Source organism: Ranitomeya variabilis, chromosome 4 (assembly GCF_051348905.1).
Source record: "Ranitomeya variabilis isolate aRanVar5 chromosome 4, aRanVar5.hap1, whole genome shotgun sequence".
Classification (NCBI taxonomy): Eukaryota; Metazoa; Chordata; class Amphibia; order Anura; family Dendrobatidae; genus Ranitomeya; species Ranitomeya variabilis.
The window spans coordinates 77021996-77048553 of NC_135235.1; the positions used below are offsets into that span (position 1 = coordinate 77021996).

The 26558-nt window shown below is 39.5% G+C and overlaps 1 protein-coding gene across 2 annotated transcripts in view; it reads right to left on the bottom strand.

Annotated features, from left to right (window-relative positions):
* The window catches only part of ARID5B (AT-rich interaction domain 5B), a 350123-nt gene that overhangs the window by 59582 nt on the left and 263983 nt on the right, over nucleotides 1-26558 (bottom strand). For both annotated transcript variants that reach the window (XM_077258777.1, XM_077258778.1), the window contains 4 exons: nucleotides 19005-19117; nucleotides 15627-15849; nucleotides 8546-8598; nucleotides 3529-3626 (listed from right to left, as the gene is read on the bottom strand). In XM_077258777.1, coding sequence (XP_077114892.1) covers nucleotides 3529-3626; nucleotides 8546-8598; nucleotides 15627-15849; nucleotides 19005-19117 — 487 coding nt within the window. The remainder of the gene's footprint in view (nucleotides 1-3528; nucleotides 3627-8545; nucleotides 8599-15626; nucleotides 15850-19004; nucleotides 19118-26558) is intronic.

The following is a 26558-nucleotide window of genomic DNA, read 5'->3' on the forward strand; positions in this document are numbered from 1 at the left end:
ATTAGAGCCAGAGAAAGGTTGCCACTGGGTCAAAGAGTCAGAAGGGTTAAGAAGGTGTCTGCAAAGCCAAATGCAGAGACCTTCTGCAGCTAGAAGCAGTGCGACTGTCTGCAGCTTCTGACATACCTGTGACACTTTGGGCATAGATTTTGACAACCGAGATGACGGACAAACATTGTTTTGTTTTTTTTCCTTAATCAAAAAATAAAAAGAACATGGGCAATATTAGGGAGTTTTAGGAATGATTTGACATGTCTGCTTGAGTTCATCTTTAGACTACATTATTAAATAACTTTACTGCTACAAGCAACAGACAACAAATATTGTGCTAAGTGCCCTGTGGATTTCATACAGAGTACTTCACATACCATCTCATTTACGATGCAGTCAACATCGCGCCGGCACAAATACTTATTTGCCATTTTGGCACATCTCGAATTCTAAAGACGTGTCTTGTGTCTTTATTGCATTCTCCAATGTTCCATCTGTTTTCAGTCAAGGAGAAATGGATATCTGTTTAAATCCTAATTTTAAGGGTTTAGAAGTCACATGCTTATTATTCCTGAGGATGTGGTCAGGCATTAATTTACTTTTAATGACCCGTTCAAAGCAATTATATTTTCATTAAGAAATTGTCGATTGATTAAAATGTCAGATACAAGCAGCAGACTGTTTACATCGTGGCACCGCGGTGCTCGCTTACAGTCCTGTAATGTACTTTACAGGATCAGGAGAGAATTAGGAAATTAGAGACTACGCGCTTACAGTTTTTCACTACAATTAATTACAATGTGGCCCATTTTATTACATAAAGCTGGATGAATGCTTTAATCGCTTACATATTTAAGGAAATTATTTCATTACTCATCCAAGGCATTGTGTTATTCATGTCTGCAGAACCATTTAAGTAAATTAAACCGTATGGCAGATAATTTTTCCAAGGTGAGAAATTGAGAAAATGTAGTAAACGCCCCCTCCCAGATATTTTTGTGGAAAATAAACTTTTTACTACTTTTTAAGACGTATACATATCTGTGTACACAGTGAAGATGGATGTTCAAAGGGACATGACATTTGCAATGAATTGTAGAGCTGTGTTCAAACTGTGAAACCGGATCCTTTCAGTACTAGAGGTACCTGCATTACATTAGATTTTTTTTCCCTTCACATCCTGAAATATTACCCTTTCGGTCTGTATGTAATTAAATGTAATAGTCATTGTGCATTAAAATGCACATTATAAGAACAACTGCCAAATGTCTTGAATCTGAAGACGAGGAGGGGGGATTCAATTCAGAAATACAAAATCTGATATCCCAATACAACAAAAATAAAATTCTTATGAAAAGCTTCTGTTGTTTTATAGTTTCACTGTATAATATGATCCCTAGTAGTCACTGATCATAGAGATGAAAATTGCATTGTTATCATTTTCTTACTATAAAATTTACTAGAAAAGCTAAAGAAAGTCAACTTAACTAAAATAAACCTAAAATACAGAACGAAGTGAGTAAATATCGCCATTGCTTATTCTAAGTGAGTATTCACAAAAAAGTAATAGGACTACACCAAAGATGTGAGTGATCACAAAAGAGTCATATAAAAATATAGTACACTTTTTTTAATACATGCGATTAAAATATATTAAAACAGTGCAGTGCAGAACATACAAAAAAATAAGAAAGTTCACGACAAACGTATTCCTAATACATATGTGTGGAAGACAAGTCAAATTGCTATATTCTCATTAAACTAATCATATACAAAATGAGATCTGGTCTATATATCTATGAAATAGACCAATGAATGTATGAGTACTTAATAGGTAACTAGATTAACTTCATATATACACAAAGCAACATGCCATAAAATGGAAAAATAGCATACAATTTAGGACCCCAGGATTCAGACATACGTTTCGCCCTTGGCTTTCTCAAGGAGTCAGCCCCTCCCGCACATATCTTATGAATACGTTTGTCGTGCACCTTCTTAATTTTTCTGTGTACTGCTCCCCACTATTTTAAATTAATGTGTTAATAAAATGTATATTTTTACTATATTTTATATGTCTCTTTTGTGGTCATTCACTTCTTTGGTGTAGTCCTAAAATAAACCAATAAAAGTCCAAATGGAAACAATCTAAAATATACAACCGTCTAAATGTCAATGTCAACCTTTATCCTACATTATAGTTAATGCTATATCCAGAAGAAACGCAGAACTTCCAAACCTTCACTTGAAATTGGCAGGGACGCTGGAGAGTGAATGGTAATATACAGCCAAAATAACATATTGGGTTAACCACAACTGATCTACAAGCTTGTCATAAAGTTATCACAGCATATGGACAAAATCTTATTATGCCTTGGCTCAGACACGTCAGGTAGACATTTCCCATTCTAAGCTGAATTCACAATGCAATACTGGCAGGTATGTGGTTACTGAGATGGTTTTTATTTTGACTGGATTTTGGGTGCGGGATTTAGGAGCGATCACTAGAGTCTGAATTGGAAAGGTCACTCCTATACCCCAGTCCGGGTCTTAGAGGTCTAATAACAGTCAGCTGGGTTAGCTCAGCAGTGTGATATTATGCTGGAGCTGGAGAAAGACCGTTCATGGGTGACAGTCTATGTTAGAAACTGAGAAGTGTAATACCAAGTTGGTGAGACCGTTTAATTTACTTTGCCTCACCCAGAAAAAGGACTGTTCTGTTATTTGTGCTGAAGAAAGGATTGTTCTGTTATTCCTTTGTGCTGAAGAAAGGCTCTTTTCATTTTGGAACTGAAATTTATGAAGGACAATAAGCTTTATTCTGTTTTTATATAATTCCCTTGTGTCTATACATATCAAAGCTGCTACCAGAGAGCTAAAACCCTTACAGTGTATATTAAACAGCAATTATAACTACAGAGGATTTGCACCTTTCACAACTGTACATGACCCACTCTGACCATCCAAAAAGTTGAGATGTATTGTCCTGCAGGCCATGCATTCTAGGCTTTTTCTTCACTTGCTTGATGATAGTCAGGAGACCACCATAAACATTAGATGGTTGGTTGGTCATACCGATAGGTTCAACATTTTGTCTGACCATCTTATCTTCTACTAACTTAAAACCCAAGCACCTGTTAATGGTAACTTAACTCAGGACATATCTTAAGGCCTTTATACACATTAGATGGCATTGTTCAGCCAGATCGGCAAACTCTCCCATACACAAGAGTACTCGTTCAGTATTCTTCATGAGATGACATATCAGCCAGTAGCTTATTTCCAGAAGAACAAAGCAATTGGCAGTCGCCCCGGACACATTAGACTGTCGGTCATATCTGCTGATATGAGCAGGTTCAGATGACATTAGTCTAATGTGTATAGGGGCCTTTAGAATTTATGAAACCATGTCTTTGGATGAGCTCAGGTAATATCTATATATAGAGTTACTCTATTAGAGTACAACTTACTATCAGTTTCCACATATAAATATCAGGATCTAATGTTACAGCACAAAGGAACTAACACAATGCTTACCTTTCATAATGCCTTCGAGTGCAGGTGGCAGCACTAGTGCTTCCAGGATTTCCACCCAATTCATCGTAAATATGTTTCCATTGCCTCCGAGCTGTAATCTGTACGAAAGCAAGAGGCGTATTTATTTTAATATTAATGTTCTCTATATTATGGTTTGCAGAGTGCACATTTTACACCAGACAAGAATAACATTGTAAAATTATCTAGGAGAACATTTTATATAGCGGAGCGCTGTATGATCCATAGATTCAAGACTCTTCAAACAAATTATTGGCAGAAGAGTTATTACCCTGCCCTAGTTTCTGTAAGCCTCGGAGGGGGTTTATTACACTTGACTACATCTTCACTCTCATATGTTTTCAAGACAAAGAACCTGATTTACACTTATTCCAGAACAGCAACGGGAAAATAAATTTCGCATTTCAGCAGCAGTTGTGAAATGTCAAAGGTAAATACCAGTCTTTAACCTCTTCCTGCCTGCAAAACACTCATTCACTTTAGAACCGTGTTGCTTCAATATCAAATTAATAAGAGAATACAATGCTCTATTGATTGCAATGTTCATTTGGATGGTTTTGTTTTTTTCTCTCACTTTGTGGTTCAGATGCAGAGAAAAAATGGACTGTAATTAGTGGATGGCACCACTTTCCAAACTACTAAGAATAATACATTTTAAGCTTGGCATAGTCTGTATAGATAGAAGAAAATGTATACCTTAAAATGCATGTAGAGCACTTTTTACTGGTACTATGTCATGATCAACCACAAACTGGTGACCACTGAAAACCAAAAATGATTTCAGCAAAAATTACATCATCCATAGTACTGATCGAAAACGTTAGGTCATTGAGCAAAAAGTGGGATGCGTACATGCATATGAATGTGGGGCAAATGGAGCAGAATTTAAGAAAATCTCAGTATTATTTATTTAAATAAACTTTAGTCTACGGTTTCGCAGTAAATTACTCCATGAGGTTTGTCAGATTGCAAATTTAAAAAGGGTTCAAACAAGGCTGAAATTTTTTATCTATCCATGAGATATAAGATCCCAATTAACCATTAGAATGGGTGTATAAAGTACCTTACTTGAATGGAGAGGCAATCAAGCAAACTGTTCTATTTGAAGCCTATAAGACAGAGCTAGGCGAGTACAGCGCTTAGATATCTCACTAAGTTTCATAGATTTTAAATGGATACATGGCGATGCACATGTTTGATTCATTGGTTCAAAAGATTGGTGGGAGTCCTAGTGATTAGCAACTTATCAACTATCCTTTTATTATGAAACCAAATACATAGCTGTTGGCTAAATGATGGTTCTGCCGATCGTTCAGCCAACAGCTATCTCTCTTGACCCCTCCATACACAGAAGTACTCGTCTTGTCCTCCATGTGACAGCCGATGCTACACTATACTTATGGCGGCTTATCTCACCAAAAACAAAAGGATTTAGCAGTCTGAATAAGGATATCCTTATCCCCCTGACATCATCTGTCAAGGGAGAATCAGGAAGCTCCCATACACATTAGACTTTCAGCCAAGCCCACCGATATAGGGAGGTCCAGTCAACGTTAGTCTAATGTGCAAGGGCTCATTAACTCTACAGCAAAAAAAAATCTAGTGATTAGCACTGAAGGTAGATAATCTTTTTGTGATTAAAATTCCCTTTTCTACTACTTTGAATCAATTTTCATTATTGAACAGATAAAATGATGAAAGAAGGTGAAGGTATACAGGTTAATGCTTCTTTTAGAAGTCAGAGAGATATGGAAACAAGTCCTCACCTTATGAATGGTGCTCACTTCTCATGTGTTCCTCTTTTGGACCCTACTTTACTCTCTCAGATGAGGAGGAGATAGAGAAAAAAATGTCTCCAGCTTCTGCATACTGTGAGTTCACGAATGTCATCTGAGTGCAGTCCGATGTTTTCCATGGATTCATTGATCTGCATGGCTGTGCGCAATCCGAATATCGGATTGAACATGGGCATATTGCCATTTTTCCTTATCCGAGGAAAATATTGGACATGTGCATGGCCCCATAGAATAACATTGGTCAGAGTGCCATCAGATGTTTTGTTGGATCACACAAAAATACGGTCATGTTTAGGAGCCCTAAGGCCAAATTCCTCACCCCCTCTGAAAATCCCAAGTTGTGATCCAATTCATAATTTATTGCATGTACTATGTAATAATTCAGAATCAGATGATATTTCTTAATATTTCTACTATTCTGTACATTAAAAGGCAACTATAGGGTTGCAAGAAAAATTAGACCTTTCTCAAGTGTAAATGTCCTACTTTAACCACCCAAAAAGTCGGGTTGTGTTATAGAGTAGGCTACGAATGGTAGTCTCTTTTTCTTCAATTACTACCAAAGTAAAATACTGGCCAAATAAAGTATATGTTGGGCACCACGTTTATATTCCAGATGCCAAAACGGATTGGTCAGACTCTATCTTGCGGAAAGAATTATAAAGTTTTCTTTGCAGATCTTCCATAGCGTAGTGTAACACATAACCTCATGTCCTAGAACTGTCTACTTCACGAACCTCGCATCTTATGTTTATACGTATGTGACGTTAAGAGGGAAACTATAGCTGTGATTAGAGGATCTCACAATTAAACAGGAATAAGCTCCGTTTAATCAAAGCAGGATCTGGAAACAATTAGCCTTGACATTTTTCATTTTTCTAGTGGAGTTGTCATCTGTGAGTGTGCATTATAGCTGAACGGTTTACATTGGGGAACAAAAAAAAAAAATTAGAAATAAAAAAAAAAATGTCTTAATCTTTTCTGCCTTATCTAATGTTTTCTTGGTTCAAAGAACATAATGTTCAGTCCGTGACCATCAAAATGTATTTGTGAGCTAAATATAGAGCTCTCATGTCAGATAGCATTAGTTATTAAAAAACCAGCGCGGAGAATTTTCTGAATAACTGATAACTTCCTGTTTATCTGCTCGTGGCATTTTACCCATTAAGCTATTTTATACTACAATTAAAGCTGATAAGTGCAAAACCCAATTTCTTAATGGCCGCTGCTGATAATGTTTTAAAGCTTTTAAATACATTCCACATTATTAGACATGAGCAGATGTCAGGTATTTTGCCAAGTGAAGTTTTCTTTTTATACAGTCTTGGCGGCTTATACAATAATAAGTTCTTTCTTAACATGGGAAAAAATTACAGACCCAACTAATTTCCTTGACGGGGAAGAGTTACATGTGTTTTCCACTTGTACATTTTTTTACGACAAGTTTACAATACTTCTAAAGCTGGAATTAATCAGGCGTCTCTCCAAGGCTATTTCAATAAACCCCCTATGTGAATTGCTATTCTGAAATATTGTTTATTTTAGCTTTTACTCCAAATTCGTTAAACAGACAAAAAGTTACATTTCACAATTCACTCCGCTAGCGCAATCTCACGAGCTAATACATTATTTTCACTGGTATTCACTGGCGAGAGATTCCACCCAACAGGAAAATCTATTCATGCAACATAAATTTTGGTAAACAGAGAATAGAAAACATATAAAAGTAAAGGACTGATTGTATTCAGAATTGGGTACGAAACTGATAATAAGTGGAGGGTTTTCCTTCAAGTTTTGGAATCCTTTCATTTTTTGGTGTTAAATAACTTCTTAGTACATGTTCTAACATTTATCCTCTGGTTGTCAGGTCCCAATGGCAAATAGAAATTCAGCTCTTTGACATAAATATGGGATCAACCTCCATAGATATATTATGGCATGCAAAGAAGGCGTTCAGTAGAGGGATAATAGCGAAGGAGATCTGCAAGACTAAAGCTAAATCTAAACTATCAACAAATAAGCTTCAAGAGGAAGTGAATAAGTCGGAACACCTATTTATTAGAGAGTCATCAAGACGACAGTGGGAAGAGGGACATAAATTATATGCAAATCGTTTATTAAATAGGGCCGAGAGCAAGAGAAACTCAGCTCTGGCAACCAGGGTCATCTCACTGTCCTATATGCATATGGTGGCCTCTATTACTTGATACTAACAAAGACAACAGCCAATAGGCGGCTCATGGTACGCAGTTTTGTGCTACCAAAGGCCCATTTCCGAAGCATGTGGAATGTGAGTACATGGACGGAATGAGGACTTTGCTGTGACTACTACAAGCCAAAATAAACAAAAGATAGGGACTGACTGGTGCGATTACTATCAGAAGTGAGGGACTGCTGTGACTAATGGGGAAATGGACTGAAAGCCCTGCGGAAACTAATGAGGAAGTGGAGAGGAGTCCCTGTTTTAACTACTGGGGAAGTAGAGGTCTTAGGTGACTGCTTAGAGGAGTTCTCTGGTCTAAATTCATAAGTCTGCAGTCACTCTGTGAGACTGCAGAGTTCTGAATTCTCCCCTATGCGGAATCCACCCATGCGTAATGAATACTACTATTCAGAGTCCGACTAGTGGGTGTGACCTTGCTCCATACACTTGTTTAGAGGTAGGCCGCGTCCACTATAGACAGCAGAACTCAGTCGATGACCACGCCACTAGACAAGACATGGCCTCGTTCTATACATGTGTATGGAGTGAGGCCGAACACACTAGTCGGGTTCTGGCCAGGAGTTTGTTTAATGCTTACGTATCCTCCAGTCCTGGGTCAGAAACCGGCGAATACTTGCACCAAGCATGAGTTGTTACTGTTAACCCCAAGGATGATTTATTCTTTTTTGTAGGGATGGGCGACTGCAGGTAGCATAATAAAGTACATGTAAGATCAGGCTTGACCATCCTTGGTTCCCATGCATTTGGCTTTTTTTTCAATTGTTTATAGTTTTTATGTATTTTCTTTTAAATCAATAGTTCATCGTTGAGGCCTTCCAGTATTATTGTGGCATCTACCGTTTCAAACTAGACCTCTTTATTTCATAGGCATGTAGTGTTCAAATATGGCCATAGACTTTATTGTGTCTCCTCGGGTAATCACTATAATATTCGGTGCTATGAGAGATGCGAAAAACAATGAAATATTCAGAACACTTACTGTTTCATATCCTCCCAGTTTTTGAGCAGCTTGAAACATAGTCCAAAGGTTAACTGTTAGAAGGACAATAGGTATTTAGATAAGCATTGCATTAACCAGAGCACTTCAAACAAATACATATTAAAATAACAGCAAATTCATGCCAAATGGATCAAAACACAGAGATGTAGATAGAGTTTACAATTACTGAGAAAAGATCTGCATTTCTTGCAGTCTAAGCAGATGTATAATATTGTAAAAAATTAATGAAAACGGCACACGGAAAGACTTGGAGCATGTTGTTTATAGGTCATATTGTACAGGCTTTATGGCTTCATAAGTAGAGATGAGCGGAAACGAATTTGCCATATTCGTGCCATATTGGTACCATATTCATGCCAAATGTATGTTTGACGATGGTTTCCGAACACATTTGATCATTTCTTTAGAATTTAGAAAACGTAATAATATAACAAACAAAAATTGATACCAGTAGACACAACACACATCCTGTTCTCTACAAACTACACAAGTCCTGTTTACTAATAGCAGATTAGAGGAAGTGTGACTTCCACAACGTTGCTTTTCATTTCAAATCTATTTTTGAAAAACTGTACTGCTTTTTATTTTTAATATAATGTTATATGCCCCACCTGGAAAAAAAAACTACACAATCTTGCTGCTTTCTTGTACTTCAGGTGAATAGTTTGTACTAAATTGTACATCAAAAAGCACCATATTATATTAGCAGCAGCTTAACAATAGTTTTTTTATAAAGTATTCGTGCCAGGCAATTTAAAAGGGATTTTCCAACTTCTCTAAGTATATTTTTGGGACATACAAAGGATTCGAATTAAATTTGGTCCTCCATTAGTTCCTTTTTGACAGTTATGACACATAGGCCCTGAATCACCAAGACTGGCGTTTTGTATGCCTGTATTAATGATATAAAAAAGGTGCAAGCCACTTAATGAATTTGGCACTTCTTATCAATGGCATGCACCTCTGTGAGCCTGACCATTAACCCCTTCATGACCTTGGGATTTTCCATTTTTCCGTGTTCGTTTTTCGCTCCCCTCCTTCCCAGAGCCATAACTTTTTTAATTTTCTGTCAATTTGGCCATGTGAGAGCTTATTTTTTGCGGGACGAGTTGTACTTTTGAACGACATCATTGGTTTTAGAAAAAAATTCCAAGTGTGGTGAAATTGCAAAAAAAGTGCAGTCCCACACTTGTTTTTTGCTTGGCTTTTTTGCTAGGTTCACTAAATGCTAAAGCTGACCTGCCATTATGATTCTCCAGGTCAGTACGAGTTCATAGACACCTAACATGACAAGGTTATTTTTTATCTAAGTGGTGAAAAAAAATGCAAAACTTTGCTAAAAAAAAAAAAAAATGGCGCCATTTTCCAATACTCGTAGCGTCTCCATTTTTCATGATCTGGGGTCGGTTGAGGGCTTATTTTTTGCGTGCCAAGCTGGCGTTTTTAATGATACCATTTCGGTGCAGATACGATCTTTTGATCGCCCGTTATTGCATTTTAATGCAGTGTCGCGGCGACAAAAAAAACGTAATTCTGGCATTTAGAATTATTTTCTCACTACGCCATTTAGCGATCAGGTTATTGGTTTTTTTAATTGATAGATCGGGCAATTCTGAACGCGGCGATACCAAATATGTGTAGGTTTTATTTTTTTTTTACTTTTGCCATGCTTCAATAGCCTCCCATGGGAGGCTAGAAGCTGGCACAACGTGATCGGCTCTGCTACATAGCAGCGATCATAAGATCGCTGCTATGCAGCAGAAATGCAGGTGTGCTGTGAGCGCCGACCACAGGGTGGCGCTCACAGCCACCGGCAATCAGTAACCATAGAGGTCTCAAGGACCTCTATGGTTACTATTCAGAAGCATCGCTGACCTCCGATCATGTGACGGGGGTCGGCGATGCGCTCATTTCCGGCTGCCTGGCCGGAAGCGCCGGTTAAATGCCTCTGTCTGTGTTTGGCAGCGGCATTTAACTAGTTAATAGCGGCGGGTGAATCGCGATTTCACCCACCACTATTGCGGGCACATGTCAGCTGTTCAAAACAGCTGACATGTCCCGGCTTTGATGCGGGCTCACCGCCGGAGCCCGCATCAAAGTGGGGGTTCTGACCTCGCATGTACTATCCCGTCCGAGGTCAGAAAGGGGTTAAAGTTACTCTAGTCATTGCCAGGAGTAACATTTGCCGCCACTATTGAAGAATTGTAAGGCAATTCCACAGTTCCTCCCATTTTGGCAGAGGTTTCTGAAGCTGGTATAAAAACTTGCAATTACATTGTGTAAACTTTGTGTTTTATGCTACTTTTCTGGCCACAAGCTTACCCCAAAACAGCCAACTGCAACCCAGTGTTGTGAAAGTACTTTGGATCACAGTGGCCAGTGAATGGCTGCCATGGTCAACTATGAAATGAAGACACATTGCTAGCTTTCTATGACAGGAAGATACTTGAAAGGTGAATATATTATTATTCATTCATTATATATTTTTTAATTTTATCACTGAAAGGAATTTTAAATTAATTTTGAGTATTTCGAAAACATCATTAAATCTTCATTCAGCTCCATTTTTCACATATATGTTATATCGGATAAAACACATGCCCATTTTAGTCTATGGGCAGGATTATATGTCTATTTGAAGATGGTGGCACTACGAGACTCGACAGTGCGAACTTCAGGCCACCGCTGGTAACAGCTGACCAGTGGGGGTGCCAGATATCACACCCCTACTGTTGAGATATCCCTCGGATAGGCCATCAAGAAGAAAGTAGTGGGAAAACTTTAAATAATTTGACGTATTACCAAATTTGTGATAGAACATTTAACCCAAATTGCAAATACAGACATTTGTGTAGACAGAACTGAAGCCTCTGTGCCCACAAATCTCATGCATGGCTACTTTTCTTGATTGGAAACAGATTTAGCCAGCATTATTCATGGGATAATTCTTTAGAAAGTCAACAGTAAAGGAGAAAAGATTATAATTTCTCCCTGAAATTCTCGAGTCATCTGTTTTCATCCTGATACAATAGGGAAGGAATCATTACTAAAGGAGCCGAAAACAGTTACTGTAATCCAGTTACAATCATCGGCCCTTATCCACTTTCTAAACGCACACTGTTGGCCTTGCTTGCTCGCTTCTTGATAAAACCCATCAAATTAAAAGCAGCTTCATCGCACGGGACTTAAGCCCTATTTATGTCATTCTCTCTTGTTTACGGAGAGTTCAAGAAAATTAAAATTAGAGAACGCGCCCTTCAACACAAAACAATTTGGAACCTTCCAATCTTTTTCAAATCCATTAACAGATTTGCTTAGGCCTTGATTTAATCTAAATCAATGCATAATGTAACAGAGCCGCTCACTGCTCTTCTACTGCACACAGCCAGTTTGGAGACAAACATTGTAATCATCGGCAGTTCTTCAGGTTTATCATAGCTGCCAGGGCTCAGCAGCAATCAGTGCCAATTAGGTATGTAAATTGTTATGTAAAACATGTAAGGAGTGACATTCCTCATAAAAGTAACACATGGTTCTAAAGGTACCGTCACACTCAGCAACTTTGCAAAGAGAAAGACAACAATCCGTGACGTTGCAGCGTCCTGGATAGCGATCTCGTTGTGTTTGACACGCAGCAGCGATCTGGATCCCGCTGTGCCATCGCTGGTCGGAGCTAGAAGTCCAGAACTTTATTCCGTCGCCAGGTCGGCGTGTATCGTCATGTTTGACATCAAAAGCAACGACGCCAGCAATGAGCGTCGCAGCGTCTCCTTCTAGCCAGTCGGTACACTCCGGCTGTTTGACATGGAGCTAACAACCAGCGAGAACGAGAAGTGAGTCGCCGTTACGTCACTGGATCGCTCCAGCATCGTTCTGGAGTTGCTGTGTTTGACGTCTCTACAGCGACCTAAACAGCGACGATCCAGCGATCTAGTTTAGGTCGGCTCGTTGTCTATATCGCCGCAGCGTCGCTGAGTGTGACGGTACCTTAATGACAGAGGAAAATATCTCCAAGAGCACGTATTGCAAAATTTGGGAAAGGGTGAGAGTTGTTGGAGTTGGAGAAGTACTGTTGGGTTTGTCATTATAATTGCAGATCATTCTCTCTCATTCATATTGACCATTATAGACCAGTAATCACTACACTACATCTATTCAGTTACTAACCTTAACCCACCCCATACACTTAAGATAGCCGATGGCTGAACAATGGTTCAGTGGATTGTTCGGCAGGCGGTTATCTCACCTAACTGTCCCATACACAGGAGCCGCTCGCGCTCTTCTTTATGAGAGAGTAGCTCCTTGACATCTATGGCAGTGATTTATCTCTCAAACAGCAAAAGGATCTGCAGTCTGAAATCGGACATGCCGAATACTTATCCCCCCCAACAATCAACTGTGGGGGTCCTCATACATAATAGACTATCAGCCGAACCTGTCGATATAGGTGGAAATGGCGGACATAACATAATGTGTATGTGGGCCTTTAGACTAATACAAAGCACAAATCTACCATAATTATGTAGAAATACAAAAAATGATTGATTTACCCATACAAAACATCTTTTTCTATATATTTTTAATTTTATGATTTACTTTTTTTTTATTTTGTTCTTTGCTAATCATGAAGTAACCACAAATCCATATAATTTTATGCACAATACTAATTAAAACAGATCAATCAGGGCTTCTACGCTCCCTTTCCTGCCAGCAGAATGGCGTAAAAACAGAGATGATGAGCTTGGTAGTATATTTATTCCTATGCTTTGACTTTTTTGTTCATGTAAAATCTGTGTAACTGCTGTTGGGACTCAGTGGAAGCCTGTGAGTCCGGCTTTCTCTACCGACAATGATTGGTTGATCTCTAACTGTTGGTGGGTAGGAGAAGCAGGACTCACAGACTCACTTTATTAGTTTTGGAAGCATTTTGTTTGTTTTACTGGCTTATATAGCGCCATTAATTCCACAGCGCTTTACAGACATAATCACTGCTGTCCCCATTGGGGCTCACAATCTATATTCCCTATTAGTAGTATTTTTTGGAGTGTGGGGGGAAACCGGAGAACCCAGAGGAAACCCACGCAAACATGAGAACATACAAAATCCTTACAGATGTTGTCCTTGGTGGGATTTAAACCACTGAGCCACCGTGTTGTCCATGCACTTTACATGAAGATATGAATTTATTATGCTTTGCTTACATAGCGCCATTAATTCAACAGCACCTTGCTGTCCCAATTGGGCTCACAATCTAAATTCCCTATCAGTATGTGTTTGGAGTGTAGGACGAAACCGGAGAACCCGGAGGAAACCCATGCAAACACGGGGAGAACATACAAACTACTTGCAAATGTTGTCCTTGGTGGGATTTGAACCCTGGACCCCAGCACTGCAGGGTTGCAGTGCTAACCACTGAGCCAAGGAATACCCTATATTCCACAGCTTTATGTCTTCCACTCCATCCTGTGTTCCCTTGAGATCTACTTTAAGCCAAAGACTGGAATGAGAAGACACTGCCTATCTTTTTGTTCACTCAGTTCTGGCCAGTACATTTTAAAGTCGATCACATATGCAGTAAATAATGATATCGCTGTTATCAGACAGATAAGATGTATCTAAACTGGGACTCTATGGTTAAAGAACCACCAGGACCTAAATCCTGACAAACACACGTAAAGTGCAAAAACTTTTCATTAAGTATAATAGAAGCATTTTGTTTAGTAAGTATTAAAGTTAGCTCAGTCTTCTGCTAAGGTGTTATGAGGTTACAGATCATTTTGAAGTTCGGTTGGTAACAATTGTCAGACTATCAGGAGTTCTGAAGTCTGAGATGTTGGATTAAAGGGGTTGTCCCATCAAGATAAGCGCTGAATAACCCCTTTAAAGGAAGTGAAGAGCTCAGAAACAGCACAGATTTACATAGATGACATCTTTCACACCAAAAGATTACGAAATACTAAAAGTAATGAGCTTTTATAACAACATAAAATTGTCTCAGTAATGTTAATGTTGTTATACGGCTCTCCACAGTGCGGCACCCCCTTACATCTCCTCCCTCATTTCTGTCTATCGGCCTAGCCGACCGCTGCGCTCTGCAAACGACTTTCGACTAACCTCTGCACTAATCCGTACCTCCCACTTCCGACTCCAAGACTTCTCCCGTGCTGCGCCAATCCTCTGGAATGCTCTACCCCAAGATATTAGGACCATCCACAACTTGCATAGCTTTAGGCGCTCACTCAAAACTCATTTGTTCAGAGCGGCCTATCACGTTCCCTAATCAGTCATTTTATGTTTGTGTGTGTGTGTGTGTAGCCCATTCACTATCTCATCTACCCCCCACCCCCTGAAGATGGCTGGACCATCATTGTAAATACATCATTGTAAATACACACCTGTACTTTGTATCTCCCCACCTCATTGTAGATTGTAAGCTCTCACGAGCAGGGTCGTCTTATTTTGCTTTATTGCTGTATTGTTAACATTGTTACCTATGATTGTTGTTTGAAACTGTTAAACTGTAAAGCGCTGCGGAATATGTTGGCGCTATATAAATAAAGATTATTATTATTATTACTTCTCATTAATATGAACTAGCAAGTGCTTTATTTTACTGAAAAATGACACGAAGCACAAATTTCTAACTCTTTGAATATCATAAGTTGCGGTTACACAGTTTGTGCAGCTCAATCATTCTCTGTAATATCGAGAACATGACCCAAGTGTCTACACTCCATTGTAGGTTGGAAAAAAAGGCAAATACAAAAGCCAAAAATACACTAAAGGTAGAAAACATAATGAAACCTGGGCGATAACAAGCTCTAACCACGCAGTAATATGTACATTAGTGCTTGTTCAGACAGACTATATGCAACAAAGTCAAAATATGATAAATTACTAAAAACAAGTACTGAAGACACGTTAGTAAAAAAAAGTCTCCGCTCCATTTGAAAAAGTCACTAAGAAAGTTTATGATTCTGACAACTTATCATACCATATAAGAGAAGGATCCAAGGACTACAATTTACATGTAATAAAGTAATAAAAATCCTGTACTTACTTTGCTTAAAACCTAAATATGGTATCCTCTCAATGGGTGTTTTCCGCTCTTTCATATATTTATACAGTTGTACGAGAAATGCCTGCTCATCGGCTTTGCCCTCGTCAGTCTTACGTCGTTCTACTGCTGCAGCCACATTGGGTTTATCCTCTGTTATGATTTTCTTGCAGTTGCCGTTGGCAGTCTTGGCTTTTGGCAGCACGGTCTTAATTTCACACTTTACCTAAAAAGAATCGAGCATAGTGCATGAGCTTTAGTGCCATAGTGTTCCATAGACGAAATACATAGACAGCAAGCAGCGACAGGGTCATAGGCTCCAAAAACTCATCAATACATGTGAGGAGCGAAGGCTAGTTGGTCAAGTCCAATCCCACTCCATGAGCTACTATTCTGTACAAAATACTTAAAAAAACAAACAAAAAAAAGTGTCATGGAGTATACAGTATACAGTTATATGGAGTATGCGTTCAAGTCCCCTAAGGGGACAGCCGGATGCATGTACAGTACGTCACTTTCTTGGGGAAAAATGGCATCAAGATTCCCTATGGGAAGAAGACAATCTGGTAGAGGCATTGTGAAGCTCTCAGCAATGTTCTGCTGGAGCCCCTTGGGTCATGGCCTCCATGTGGATCTTACAATGGCACCTACCGCAACAGTCTCACAGCCAAAATACACTTCTACATGAGGACGGTATTTGTTAATGGCACTAGAGACCAGTCAGGTTCTTGTGTCCCACCACAGTGCTAACATTGTCCAGGAGTGGTTTGTAGAAAATTATAGTGTTGACTTGGCCTCCAAATTATAGTGGTATATACCGTATATACTCGAGTATAAGCCGAGATTTTCAGCCCACTTTTTTGGGCTGAAAGTCCCCCTCTCGGCTTATACTCGAGTCATACCCAGAGGTCGGCAGGGGAGGGGGAGCGGGGGCTGTCTAAAAATACTCACCTAGTCCAGGCGCGGTCCCTGCAGGTCCCTGGTTTCCCCGGCGCCGGCAGCAGCAGCTTCAGCTTCTTCCTGTACTGAGCGGTAACATGGTACCGCTCATTACAGTAAATGAATATGCGGCTCCACCTCCCATAGGGGTGGAGCCGCATATTCATTACTGTATTGAGAGGTAACAGTGACCGCTCAGTACAGTTAGAAGCGGCGGCACCGGGGAAGCAGGGACTGCACAGCGCCAGGACCAGGTGAGTATACGGGGAGGGGAGCGCAGCGCTGCGCGATAATCACCTTTCCTCGTTCCGGGCGCCGATCTGTCTTCAGAAGTGACGCTCAGGTCAGAGGGCGCGGTGACGTAGTTAGTGTGCGCCCTCTGCTGAACGTCGGTGCTGAACATGGAGTGGCGCCGGAACGAGGTGCGGGTGACTATTGAAAGTGCCGGGGGCCTGACCGACGGAGAGGTGAGTATGTGATTTATTTTTTTATCGCAGCAAATGGGGCAAATATCTGTATGGGGCATCTATGGGGCCATAATGTTTGTGCAGCACTATATGGGGCCATAACGTTTGTGCAGAACTATATGGGGCCATAACGTTTGTGCAGCACTATATGGGGCCATAACGTTTGTGCAGCACTATATGGGGCCATAATGTTTGTGCAGCACTATATGGGGCCATAACGTTTGTGCAGCACTATATGGGGCCATAAAGTTTGTGCTGCACTATATGGGGCCATAACGTTTGTGCAGCACTATATGGGGGCCATAACATTTGTGCAGCACTATATGGGGCAAGTGTCTGTATGGGGCCATAATTAACGTTTGTAGGGCACTACAGTATATGGGGCAAGTGTCTGTATGGAGCATCTTATAGGGCCATAATCAAGGTTTATGCAGCACTATATGGGGCAAATATCTTTATAGAGCATCTTATGGGGCCATAATCAGCATTTGTGCATTATATTGGGCAAATGTGTTTATGGAGCATCTTATGGGGCCATTATTAACCTTTATGCAGGATTATATGGGGCATATTTTAATATGGAACATCTTATGGGGCCATCATAAACTGTATGGAGCATTATATGGGGCTCCTGATTCAATATGGATATTCAAAAACACTTACCCTACTGATGTCTCAATTAATTTTACTTTTATTGGTATCTATTTTTACTTTTGACATTTACCGGTAGCTGCTGCATTTCCCACCTTAGGCTTATACCAGTTTTTTGTGGCAAAATTAGAGGGGTCGGCTTATACTCGGATCGGCTTATACTCGAGTATATACGGTAGTACTAAAGGAAAATTAAAAAAATATATAAAAATTTGAACTAACCCTCTTTCCCCCATTAAAAAAATAATAAAACAAAATGAAAGAAAAAACATATGTGACATTGCTGCATCTGTAAAAGTCCAATCAATCAAAATATAAAAGTAATTAACCCAATCACTAAATGGTGCAAAGAGAAGAGAAATCAAAGCACCTACAAATGCAGCTTTTCAGTCGCCACAACACATAAAAAAAATGCAATATGAAGTGACTGAAACGTATAGATCCCAAAATGGTCCCAATAAAATTGAAAGTCTTCCTAAAAAAAAAAACTAGCCCTCAAGCAGGTTTTGAAAAATGGAGACAAATCATTTTTTTCTATTACAAACTTCTGAATTTTATTTACTACTTGACTAAAAAGAAGACTGTTTGTACTATACCATACTATAAATGTTGTAAAAACAAAAAAATAACTGTGGAATAATGGGGTTCTTTTTGCACAATTGCACCACACTTACGTTTAAAAATTATTTCCAGTACTTTAAATGGCAAAATGAATGGTGTCATTGAAAAATAAAAAAATTAAAGCTCTCATATCTTAAAAAAAAAAGTAAAAAAAAGTAAAATAAAGTAAAAAAAAGCTATGGCTCTTGGAAGAAAGGGAGGAAAAAGACGAAAGCGTAAAAATGGAAAGGGTCAGGAAAGGTTGTATTAAACTAAACCCAACTCTCAGAACTATTGTGGCCAGAGTTTTGCTTTTTTGGGACAAATTTCTAACACATTTTTTAGTTTTCGTAGAAGGCACACTTTTATATTGTGTACAATATTCTAGAAAAATGGTGAAGGGATCCGACATCCCTCCCCCCTCAGAAATCCGGCATTTACCTACAAGGCTGTTTTGTTTATTCTTTGACTACAAAAACATTCAAGAAAGTCATTATGTCTCGAAGATTAAGCTAACGCTACATGACATGAATGGAGGAGCACTGTCCTACTTTCAGCTTCATTCTCAAGACAAAATCAGTCCAGTGTCAAACTAACACTGCTGCATTTTTACAGGAAAGAAAAAAAAAGTCCTTTGTGCTAAAAATAACCATCTCCATCGGAGACATTGGAACAATAAACAATCAAGAGGCGGCAGAAATGAAAGTGAGCTTTAAAAGATTACCTTGGCAACAGTTTTGCCATCACAAATATTGGAGGCATCTTTCACTCCGTTAACTGAATCTCTCCTCTGCGGACATTGCTTCTTTTTGCGTGGTCGGCCTTTCAGGTTTGGGGCTGGAAAGAAATGAATATTAATGAATATAAAATATTTACCAGAAATCATTTAACCTAATAAATTCTAACTTGATGCCCAAATTATAATCTGGACATATATGTGAAATTAAAGCACATACAGTGAAGGAAATAAGTATGTGATCCCTTGCTGATTTTTTAAGTTTGTCCACTGACAAAGACATGAACAGTCTAAAATTTTAAGGGTAGATTAATTTTAACATTGAGAGACAGAATATAAAAAAAAAATCCAGAAAATCATATTGTATAAATTATGTATTTTGCAGTGAGAATTAAGTATTTGATCCCCTACCAACCATTAAGAGTTCTTGTTCCTACAGTTAGACGCTCCTAATCAACTTGTTACCTGCATTATAGACAGCTGTCTTACATAGTCACCTTTATAAAAGACTCCTGTCCACAGACTTAATCAGTCAGATTCTAACATCTACAACATGGGCAAGACCAAAGAGCTTTATAAGGATGTCAGGGACAAGATCACAGACCTGCACAAAGCTGGAGTGGGCTACAAAACCATAAGTAAGATGCCGGGTGAGAAGAAGACAACTGTTGGTGCAATAGTAAGAAAATGGAAGAAATACAAAATTACTGTCAATCAACATCGATCTGGGGCACCATGCAAAATCTCACCTCATGGGGTATCCTTGATCATGAGGAAGGTGAGAGATCAGCCTAAAACTACAAGGGGTGAACTTGTTAATGATCTCAAGGCAGCTGGGAACACAGTCACAAAGAAAACAATTAGTAACACATTACGCCGTAAAGGTTTAAAATCCTGCAGTGACCGCAAGGTCTCCTGCTCAAGAAGGCCCACGTGCAGGCCTGTCTGAAGTTTGCCAATGAACAACTGGATGATTCTGTGAGTGATTGGGAGAAGGTGCTGTGGTCAGATGAGACAAAAATTGAGGTATTTGGCATGAACTCAACTCGCTGTGTTTGGACGAAAAGATATGCTGCCTATGACCCAAAGAACACCGTCCCCACTGTCCAGCATGGAGGTTGAAACATTATGTTTTGGGGTGTTTCTCTGCTAAGGGCACAGGACTACTTCACCACATTATTATTATTATTATTATTATTATTTATTGTTATAGCGCCATTTATTCCATGGCGCTTTACATGTGAGGAGGGGTATACATAATAAAAACAAGTACAATAATCTTAAACCGTACAAGTCATAACTGGTACAGGAGGAGAGAGGACCCTGCCTGCGAAGGCTCACAATCTACATCAATGGAAGAATGGATGGAGCCATGTACCATAAAATCCTGAGTGACAACCTCCTTCCCTCCGCCAGGACAATAAAAATGGGTCGTGGCTGGGTCTTCCTGCAAGACAATGACCCAAAACATACAGCCAAGGCAACAAAGGAGTGGCTCAAAAAGAAGCACATGGAGGTCATGGAGTGGCCTAGCCAGTCCCCGGACCTTAATCCCATAGAAAACTTATGGAAGAAGTTGAAGCTCCGAGTTGCAAAGCGACAGCCTCAAAATCTTAATGATTTAGAGATGATCCGCAAAGAGGACATGTGCGCAAACCTCATCAATTACAAAAACGTCTGACTGCTGTGCTTGCCAACAAGGGTTTTGCCACCAAGTATTAAGTCTTGTTTGCCAGAGGGATCAAATACTTATTTCTCACTGCAAAATGCAAATACATTTATATAATTTATACAATGTGATTTTCTGGATTTTATTTTTGATATTCTATCTCTCAGTGTTAAAATTAACCTACCCTTAAAATTAAAGCCTGTTCATGTCTTTATCAGTGGACAAACTTACAAAATCAGCAAGGGATCAAACACTTATTTCCTTCACTGTACATGGATTAACAGATTTCAAAATAAAAATTGCATATATCAATGAACAATTTCTTTGACCCAATAAGACTTGTGAACTTACTTTTAAAATCCATGTTGAAAAGACTGTATAATCATGAAATTAAAATGAGCATTTTAGGACTCCAGTTGAAAAGGGTCAGTTCCTCAGTCCAAGCTTACCTCTGCCCACCTAGACTGATTGACAGCTCCTCAGTGCCCCTCCTCCCTGACGATCCTGCAATTTTACACTGCTCAGTACAAGCTGCAGCTGTCAGTGGAGCTGGGTAGGAGTAAATTGCCCATGCTATGTCAATCACAAAGAAGTTACAAAACTTTCCAAAAACCACAGACTGGATAGAACCATAAACTAATAAAAAAACCAAGCTTAAATTTTACTCCTAAAGGGAAAGACGGAAAGCTAGTATCAAAAAATGATTAATCAGAAACCGATTAAATTAATTAAATTAAGCTTTTGTTTGAAATGTATTTAAAAAAAATGCTTGCCAGTTTTTGTTTTTTTACAGATCACAAATAAATATTAAATATAAAAAACATAAAATATCTTGCAATTTTCATGATAGCCACTGGGGTTTTTTAGTCTCGAACTTCTTTTTGTTTCAGGAAACAACACATATATATTAGCCACAATGGTAGACCCTATCTTTTTATAGAAGCATCTAATGAGTATGTGTAAATGTTATTGTGAGTAGAGGGAGAGCAGGGGAGCTGTGATTGTGATTGGTGGATCCTGTGTTATTTTCTGTCATTGTTATTCTGCCTCTGCTGGAAAAGGAGAGTTACTGAAAACTCTTCCTGGAAGTACGAGTCTACCATAAATGTAATTTTTAGCACATTGAATTTTTTTTTAAAGACATTTAACACAAAAATCTGATGTAAACAATAGTTAACTTTCAGATGATAGCTTCCCAGGGCCAGATAATTTTTATTTTCTGATCTTGTTTCCCCTTTTTTTCATGCCTTAATTGACAACACTCAATATCAAGAAATGCTGCCATCTGTTCAAAAAAAACACTTCTATTTTTCTATATAGAACCTGATATGAAGTGCTTCCCATTTATATATATATATATATATATATATATATATATATATATATATACACACACACACACACACATATTCACTTATATAATTTGTCCCCCAATAAATCATAAAAATATATATATATATTAAAAACATTTTTTTTCCTTTATAGCTCATTTTTCTACTATAACTGGGGTATCCATAGTACATAAGTCACTGGCAGAGCTGGGACCGCGTGCTCACGTGGTTCCTATGGTTCCTACTGAATCCTCAGCACTGCTGATGCTTCTATTCATTGCGTAGCGCTCGCTGAGCAATATGTAGCTGGCAAAGGAGAAGACAGAAATAGTAATGAACCCCTTCTGTCTTCCTTCCAGGGTCCCTGGCTGTGTCTGCTCCTATAAGATTGCAGAAGCTCTAGCCCAGTCACGTCAAAAATTTACAATAGAATTAGGTCAAAGAACAGGAAATTTCTGGCGCCTGGTCCCTATTGCATTAAAGTTTTAAGGCTTCACTGTCCGGGCATCTAGAAAATATGTCCTTAACCGAGTGATCATCAGAGCGGCCATGTGATTGTCTGATGAAGAACATGACCGGTCAAGCTGAGATTTCGTTCCATGTAAATCAAGCTTTAAAATAAAGACTTAAAGGGAACCTGTCACCCCCAAAATTGATGGTGAGGTAAGCTCACCGTCATCAGGGGCTTATCTACAGCATTCTGTAATGCTGTAGATAAGCCGCCGATGTTACCTGAAAGAGGAGAAAAAGAGGTTATAATATACTCACCTGGGCGGTCCCGCTGCTGGTGAGCGGTCAAATGGGCGTCTCCGGTCCGCTCCGGCGCCTCCTATCTACATTCCATGACGTCCTCTTCTGGTCTCCGCGCCATGGCTTCGGCGCAGGCATACTTTGTCTGCCCTGTTGAGGGCAGAGCAAAATACTGCAGTGCGCAGGCGCCGGGCCTCTCCGACCTTACCGGCGCCTGCGCACTGCAGTACTTTGCTCTGCCCTCAACAGGGCAGACAAAGTACGCCTGCACCGGAGCAGCGGCGCGAAGACCAGAAGAGGACGTCATGGAATGAAGATGGGAGGCGCTGAAGCAGACCTGAGACACCCATCGGAGCGGGACCGCCCCTGGGTGAGTGTAATCTAACGTCTTTTTCTTCTCTTTCAGGTAACATCGGCGGCTTATCTACAGCTTTACAGAATGCTGTAGATAAGCCCCTGATGACGGTGAGCTTACCTCACCATCGATTTTGGGGGTGACAGGTTCGCTTTAAGATGAAAAGCGCTTTACTATTTTGAGAAAACCAAAGAACAGTCTGACACCAGTTTTTTTGTCCGTAATCTGCCAATCAGCAGAGTAATTCCCCTGCATTGTCCCACTCTGCACTATTTTGGACTGGTTACCATTTAGCTTACATCCGTTATCGTGCAATAAAAATGAACAATTAGAAACATAAAGAAGAATTCCTGGGGAACCATTCTTAATTACAGAACCCCTGTGGCCAAATCAGAACAAGGACTTGGAAAAACCTTAGATATGTCACGCATGAAACAATTGTTACTAGTCCCCAGAACAACATAACTCCGCTTATACATTGAATTCAATAAACTCATTTTGAGTCCATGGGCAATGAATTGTCTCCATTCTAGCGTTAACCCATCTTTTATGTCAGTGTTCCCAAACCAGATAATCATGGATGAAAACAAAAGAATACTAAGCTTACCAGTCTGCTGCTATTTCCATGTCCAAGCATCCTGACTCCCACAGCCGGTCTCTATTTCCTAACCATGTTGTGTCATCACATGACCTCTGCAGGCAATCATAAGTGGCAGTGGTCACATGTATCAACATGTTATTACTAGATCTGGAAGAACGAATACTGCTCAAGAGACTAGGAAAGCCTTGACAGGACAGTGGCAGAATATTTTCAAGGTGAGTACATAAGTTTTTTCCTATTAAAGGGATTTTCAGGGACTTTAACATTGATGGCCTCTCCTTAAGATAGGTCAACAATGCCTGATCAGTACCTCACAGCTCAGCTGTTAACGGAGTCAGAAGGCCAGGAACTGCTCGGTTACGGAGATCCACAGCATATCGCCATAGTGGTTGCAGCGGGGTACTGAACATCTGCCATTTATTCAAATCAACATGTAGCAAATGTACTGTACCCGACGGCGGCCACTATCCCGTCGTCAGAGGTGTGCTGTGCAGCTCTGCAACTGAGCAGTTCCAGCAGCCACCGACACCGGGAACAGCTGATCAGTGGTGGTGCTGGGTGTTACACCCGCATAGATCAGACATTGATGACCTATCCTAAGGATAAGACAATGTTAAAGTCCCGGACATCCCCTTTAAGCTTTTGAAATCCATATTCACAGCAAAATCTGCACCATTTTCTGCTGATTCCACGGGATCATTTCAATGGAATAGATGAGCCCCGTGCACCACTGTTGTCTGTGCACACTTGGGGCAACCCTCCACAAGGACCAGACGTCCTCCTTTGAAACTGTATCGACACAGAAAAATCACAACATTTTGTTTTTTTCTGTACCAATAAAGTTACTAAAGGAGGACGTCTGGTGCTCAGGTTCCTGGATTTCTCTGCACATTTCAATGGATTAGCTTTGGAAAATTTCCACTGCAAATCTGACCTGTGCGGATCAAGCCACATATAGTTTTTCAGTTTAATGATGTACAGTATAATGGTTGGAGAACTCTGCTTTATGCCCCCTGAGAAGTTGCCTCATTGAGAAGTCTCAAATCTGTTGCTAAAATATAAAATTAATAAGCAAATGACGTAACTTCAATTAATAGATTATTCTAGGCCACCGATACATTGATGATGTGGACCAATGACACAGAGGAGGGTTGTGACCGTTAGAAATAGCAAAAGGCAACCTGTAGGGAGATGCAAAAAAGAAGGCTAAGAGGAGACAGCGTAGAGGGATCATCCTTATTCTCATTTGTACATGGAAACACAAGAAGCAATGGGATTAAACCCAAAGGTAGAAGATACAGATTAGATATTAGAAAGAACTTTTTGACAGTGAGGGTGATCAATGAGTGGAACAGGCTGCCAGGAGAGGTGGTGAGTTCTCCTTCAATGGAAGTCTTCAAACAGAGGCTGGATTTAGTGGTTTAGTGACTCCTGAATTGAGCAGAGGGGTTGTATACAATGACTCTGGAGGTCCCTTCCAACTCTAACATTCTATGGTACAAAATCTGTATTTCCACAACATTTTTCCAGGCAGTTCTATAATCCGGTGTCCAGATAACAGTATGTACTGGAGAATAACACGTCTTTGTCCTCCAAGATACATTTATTGCATTTTTCCTAATTACAGGCCTATTAAATGTCATGCTACTGTTATATTTAAGGCCTGCACGCTATACATTAAAACTACTTTGACTTGGTCATAACCATCTTCTAATTGGGAAATGTCAACGAGGATCACGAAATGCCTCTCCGCAGGACTTTGTTCAATTTGTTAGTAGCATATTATTTCATGAAAGGCATGTCAAAGGTAAAAACAAAGATCCAAACAAGGAATGTGTCACCTGAATGGCAATTATTAACATTTAATGAGTAATGTTCTTTCTAGTACTTTGCAAATAAATGCAACTGACAAACTAACAAGAATTTATCAGAAGCAGGATTCCAAATATGACTTTATACCAGAGGGTGACTCACTACAGTGACATTCTCACGTATGACTAATCGCTTACTAGAAATACTGTACTTTCTCTAAGGAGATGCTGATTTATTGGCTTATTGTTAAAGTTTGCTTTTTGTTACCAACTTTTCTTTTTTTTTTGTAATCTGTATTGGAACGGAATGCATAAAACCTAAAAATGATTGGACTCTCTCACTGATCAAAGCCCTGGAGAACTGATGAGTGTATAGAATTGTATGTTTTCAAAGAATAACATAATAATAATTAAAAAAAAACAACAACAAAAAAAAACAACAGGGCTGACCAGTGAATAACCTACAAGTTAACTGCTGGCTGACATAGCTCATTAATGTATTTCCCAAATTTGGTCATTTATTTGCAGAAGTTGAATAATAACAGAAACTGTCACTGAGTAATCACGAAAACAGATAACAGACGTGAAAGCTTAGTGCCAAGACAATTACATTTCCTACCTCATAGAGCTGCAATCACTCACATTCTAGGCGACATATTATATATACATAGACCATGCCAGGAAAACATGTATATTGTATATACATGGACCATGCCAGGAAAACATCATCTTCCTATGACTATATCACTTATATACAGTACATAGGTAGAAGCATCCTCCATTGTTAGCATTGTCAGAAAATTCAATGTGAAATGTATCAATACACTGCGCATTGTGAGGATTCTCCGGAGTGGGGAGCGGTGATTTGCATACATGCGATCACATGCCAACTAGACTTAGGCAGCTTTGCTCAATGCAAGTGTATTGAGATAGGCCGAACACGTCTAGTCGGAATGTAGCCGGAAGTTTGCAAATTGCATACTCGTGGTCACATGACCGTCTGCTCCTGGTGCTGGCACCAGAGA